This window comes from Cebus imitator, unplaced genomic scaffold (genome assembly GCF_001604975.1).
Source record: "Cebus imitator isolate Cc_AM_T3 unplaced genomic scaffold, Cebus_imitator-1.0 Scaffold527, whole genome shotgun sequence".
In the NCBI taxonomy this organism is placed as follows: domain Eukaryota; kingdom Metazoa; phylum Chordata; class Mammalia; order Primates; family Cebidae; genus Cebus; species Cebus imitator.
In genome coordinates, this window is record NW_016107842.1 from 750,959 (window position 1) to 756,797 (window position 5,839).

Here is a 5,839-nt window from a genome sequence, read left to right on the forward strand (position 1 = left end):
TTCCAGAATGAAATCTTGGACATACACCAAGTCATTTATTTCTGTGTATGGTACTTTTTCTTGTCAAATTTCTTCATTTGTTTGTAATAGCTATTCTAAGTTTTACTCATCAGATGGGCTGTTCCTAACTACTGTAATAGCCCAAATAACTATTCAGGGTCCAACTGTGTTAAGGGTCCAACTCTGTCCCCCCAAAAGACATGGAAATCCTAACCCCCATAAATATGAATGTGACTTTATTTGGAAATCAGGTCGTTGGGACATAATTAGATAAGATGAGGTCACACTGGAGTAGGGTGGGTCCTTAATCCATTATGATTAGCAGCATCCTGACAAGAAGAGACACAGAGACACATGAGAGAACACCACGTGATGCCAGAGGCAGTGACTGAATGAAGTGCTACAGCTGCAAGCCAGGGAACGCCAGGGATTGCCAGCAAACCACCAGAAGCAAGAAACAGACAAGGAAGCCTTCTCTCTTACAAATTTTAGAAGGAGCGTAGCTCTGCTGACACCTCGATTTTGGATTAGTAGCCTCCAAACTGTGAGTCAATACATTTTCTGCTTTTATGTCACCAGCTGATGGTACTTTGTGGTACCACTGTCCCTTGGAATTCACACGGGATTGGTTCCTAAACTCCCCACCACCACCTGTCAATACCAAAATCCACAAATGCTCAATTCCCCTATATAAAAAGGTGTCATATTTATGTAAGACCTATGCACGTCCTCCTACATAGTTTAAATCATCTCTGGATTACTTATAATACCTAATACAATGTAAATGTCATATATTGTTGTTATAAGGCCAGCCACGGTGGCTCATGCCTGTAATCAAAAAGCACTTTGGGAGGCCAAGACTGGAGGATCACATGAGGCCAGAAGTTCAAGATCAGCCTGGGCAACATGGTGAAGCTCCATCTCTATTTCTCTATTTTTAATTTTTTTTTAAGATGAGTCTCACTCTGTTGCCCAGGCTAGAGTACAGTGGCGCAATCTCAGTTTACTGTAACCTCCACCTCCCAGGTTCAAGCAATTCTCATCCCTCAGCCTCCTAAGTAGCTGGGATTACAAGCATGTGCCACCAAACCTGCCTACTTTTTGTATTTTTTTAATACAAACAGGGTTTCACCATGTTGGCCAGGCTGGTCTCAAACTCCTGGTCTCAAGTGGTCTGCTCACCTCTGCCTCCCAAAGTGCTGGGATTACAGGCATGAGCTACCGCGTCCAGCCCTGTCTCTACTTTTTTAAATGGTTATTATACTATATTGTGTTTTATTTGTATTATTTTTCCTTGTTTGTTTCCAAACATTTTCAATCCATGGTTGGTTGAATCTGTGGATGTGAAGCCCATGGACACAGAGGGCCAACTGCATAGCAGTCCTGGGAAATGAATAATCAATTCCATTCACTCCTCCCATAACACAGACTTCTGTGAAATTCTCCTGGGCAGAAGCAGAAATAAACACCTTAACATGGAGCTGTATATGATTAGAAAGTAATAAATATTAAACACCAAATAGTACATCAGGCTTTGCCCACAAGGAGGATATTAATAACCGACCATCTGTATGACATAGCTTTCAATTTTTTTTTTTTTTTGACATGGAGTCTTGCTCTGTCACCCAGACTAGAGTGCAGTGGCATGATCTCAGCTCACTGCAACCTCCGTCTCCTGGGTTCAAGCGATTTTCCTGCCTCAGCCTCCCAAGTAGCTAGGATTACAGGCATCTGCCAACACCCCCAGCTAATTTTTTTATTTTTAGTAGAGACAGGGTTTCACCATCTTGACCAGGCTGGTCTCAAACTCCAGACCTCATGATCCACCCGTCTTGGCCTCCCAAAGTGCTGGGATTATAGGCATGAGCTATCACGTCCGGCCTTCAATTGTTTTTCTAGAAGCAGTGAGTGGCATAACTGTCTACAGATACACAGGTAAATAAGTTTTTCTTGCATGGAGGCTAGCTGGTTTTATTTAAACAGTGGACAATCTTCAGGTGCATATCTACCTGGAACATATGCATCTTCACTTCCATGGATGTCTTCCCAACCCAGCTAACATGGCCACTGAACTTAATGTCCTGTTCTGGGCTCAAGTTCTTCTTACACATATCTGCAAAACAGAAGTCAATCAGGGTCCAATTCATACTAAAACTTTTCTGTTCTGTAAATGGACAATTAGAAATTATGGCAAATTCCACTACACTTCTTTTTTGTCTTGAAAACTAAGATAACTTTTTTGACACACAGAAGAAATTTTTTTCAAAAATCTGTGTTTTTGAAAAATGTAAAGTAAAAAATAAAAATAAATAAAACTGGAATCATGCAAAACTCTTCCACCTAATTATAATAAATATCTTGGTATATAGCATTCTAGACATTTTCATGTGCATATATTTATTAAAATTCCCCATAAAGGGCCGGGCGCAATGGCTCATGCCTGTAACCCCAGCACTTTGGGAGGCAGAGGCGGTGGGATCATCTGAGGTCAGGAGTTCAAGACCAGCCTGGCTGACATGGTGAAACCCCGTTTCTACTAAAAATACAAAAATTAGCTGGGTGTGGTGGCACAGCCTGCAATCCCAGCTACTCGGGAGGAGGCTGAGGCAGGAGAATTGCTTGAACCCAGGAGGTGGTGGCTGCAGTGAGCTAAGATCGAGCCATTGCACTCCAGCCTGGGCAATAAGAGCAAAACTCCATCTAAAAAAAAAAAAAAGGAGAGTACTTCCAGTAATCTCAATAATATCCTGCAATTACTAAGAATTCTAAGTATGCACAGAAGATGATATGACTTACCAATCTTATCCACCAGGGCCGTAACTATCGATAAAGGAGACATCTTGGCTGAATGGCTTTTGTTGTGCATGTAACAAATAAGAACTGCAGGAAAACAGGAGAGTACCAAATTTCAAAAAAGGCAGAATTATTTCCCAACATTTAAAATGTACTCCCTGATTAATTCAAGAAAGATGTTCAGGAAAAAAAAATAAAATAAAATTTACTCCCTGAAATCCATAAAAAGTCTTGTCTCGTTTTGAAGACCCAGCCCCCAATATTGCATTGATGATCTTATCCTAGGACCAAAGGCTTTTATAAATGGGAGGATTTGGGAGATCCTCCAATCTGACTGCCCCCTCAATTTTAAGATTTGGTGAAGAAAACAAAGCCCAGAGCTACCAGGTGGCTTGTTATCATTGCACACAGACTCAATGCCCAAATCAGAATAAGGACTCAGCACACTAGTCTGACAGTATCAAACATCTTCAGGAAAGAGAAACAAATCACAAGGACGTAGCTACCTGTTTTGCCCTTGGCTCTGTACTAATTAATCATGAAACAATTATTTCACTCAGTGACCCCTCCTTCCCCATAACACCCTTGGCTCCTATACCACACCTTGTGGTTATCTGTATACTTTCCATATTTTAACAAGTATTTATGTGTGCCAAGCATGGTTCATGCACCTTACAGACATAAGCTCATTTAAAGTTGTAAAATTATACATTGATTGGCTCCCAGCTTCCCCCATGATCCATTCAAATTTGTATCACAAACTCTTAGGACGGGACACATGGCTCAACAAATATTTGTTGAGTAAACGTAAATCCTTCCATCTATGCACCTGCTAAAGGACGCACCGGGGAAATGATAGGCTAAAGGCAACAAACTCCATTTAAAAGTCTTTGTCCAGAAAAGAAATCAGATGGCTCTGACCTACGGCAACAGCAGTAGAAATGAAAAGATTACAAGTTAAGAAGAAGGTAAACCTGACAAGACTTGAATAAACTCACTTTTCTAGCTTGGATAGGTAAGCATGGTGTACTAGTCACTGAAAAAGAGAACACAGGCCGGGCACAGTGGCTTGCGCCTGTAATTCCAACACTTTGAGAGGCCAAGGCAGGAGGATCACTTGAACCTAGGAGTTCAAGACCAGCCCAGGCAACATAGCACAGACTCCAACTGTACCGAAAATATAAAAGTTAGCCAGCTGTGGCGGCACATGCCTGCAGTCCCAGCTACTCAGGAGACAGGCGGGAGGATCGCTTGAGCCCAGGAGGTCAAGGCTGCAGTAAGCCATGATCGTGCCGCTACACTCCAGCCTGAACAACGGAGTAAGACCCTGTCTTACAATAAAGAGAGACTACAGGAAGAAAAGAATGGGCCATTTTCAATATGTTGAATTTGAGGAGCCTATGGCAGATCCAGATAAAGCTATCGGGCAGGGCACAATTGCTCACACCTGTAATCCTAGGGCTTTGGAAAGCCACGGCAGGAGGATCACTTGAGCCCAGGAGCTTGACCACCTGGGCAACATAGTGAGACTCCTGTCTCTACAAAAAAACTTTAAAAATTAGGCCAGGCATGGTGGCTCAAGGCTGTAATCCCAGCACTTTGAAAGACAGAGGCGGATGAACCACCTGAGCCCTGGAGTTCCAGACCAGCCCAGGCAACATGGTGAGATCCCATCTCTACAGTAAGACACAAAAATTAGCCAGTCATGGTGGCGTGTACCTGTGGTCCCAGCTATTTGAGAGGCTGAGGTGGGAGGATGCTTGAGCCCCAGATGTCGAGGATACAGTGAGCTGCAATTGCATCAGTGGACTTCAGCCTAGTGACAGAGCAAGATCCTGTCCCAACAAAACAAATTAGCCAGGCATGGTGCTGCGTGCCTGTAGTCCCAGCTACTCAGGAGGCTGAGGCAGAAGCAACACTTGAGCACACCAGTTCGAGGTTACAGTAGGCTATGATTTTACCACTGCACTACAGCCTGGGCAATAGAGCGAGACCGTCTCTAAAAGAGAAAAAGAAATCTAGTAGCTAAGAGGAAAAACTGAAACTCAGAAAAGCAGGCCAGGAAACGTAGCTTCATAAGTATTCAGCGTACTGACAGCAACTGACACAGTGGGAGTAGATGAGTTTATAGAGAATGTGCAATGTCTCCTCCAACCTCCTGAGAGAAATAACAAAAAAAAAGAGAATGTGCAATGTCAACCCAAAAAAGGGCAGAAGGGAAGGGTAGAGAAGAGATGGAGAAAAACGTAATATAAATATATTTTTTACCACTCATCTGTGCACTTAAAAATGATAAAGATGGACCAGGCACAGTGGCTCACACCTGTAATCCCAGCACTTTGGGAGGCCGAGGCAGGCAGATCATCTGAGGTCACAAGTTCGAGACCAGCCTGGCCAACATGGTGAAACCCAACTCTACTAAAAATACAAAAATTAGCTGGGCATTTTGGCAGGCATCTGTAATCTCAGCTACTCGGAAGGCTGAGGCAGGAGAATCACTTGAACTGGAGAGGCAGAAGTTGCAGCAAGCCAAGATCGTGCCACTGCACTCCAGCCTGGGCAACAGAGTGAGACTCTGCCTCAAAAAAAAAAAAGATAAAGATGGTAAATTTTATATGTATATTTTAACCTCAACTAAAAAATAGGGCTGGGTGCAGCAGCTGATACCTGTAATCCCAGCACTTTGGGAGGCCACGGTGGAAAGATCCCTTGAGTCCAGGAGTTTGGGACCGGCCTGGGCAATGTGGTAGACCTTGTCTCTACTAAAAATAAAAAAAAAATAAGTCAGGCGTGGTGGCTCACACCTGTAATCATGGCACTTCGGGAGGCCGAGGGAGGTAGATCACGAGGTCAGTAGATTCAGACCATCCAGGCCAACACGGTGAAAGCCCAACTAAAATACAGGCGTGGTGGTGCATGCCTGTAGTCCCAACTACTCAGGAGGCTGAGGCAGGGGAATCACTTGAACCCGGGTGGTAGAGGATGCTGTGAGCCGAGATCGTGCCACTGCACTACAGCCTGGGCAACAGAGCAACACTCTGTCTCA

At 43.7% G+C, this 5,839-nt stretch overlaps 1 protein-coding gene across 1 annotated transcript in view; it reads right to left on the bottom strand.

The window, feature by feature from the left end:
• ACOT9 (acyl-CoA thioesterase 9) overlaps positions 1-5,839 on the bottom strand; it is a 40,033-nt gene that overhangs the window by 13,712 nt on the left and 20,482 nt on the right. Inside the window, exons 6-7 of the mRNA XM_017514575.2 lie at positions 2,797-2,880; positions 2,010-2,113 (exon numbers count right to left, since the gene is read on the bottom strand). Coding sequence (XP_017370064.2) covers positions 2,010-2,113; positions 2,797-2,880 — 188 coding nt within the window. The remainder of the gene's footprint in view (positions 1-2,009; positions 2,114-2,796; positions 2,881-5,839) is intronic.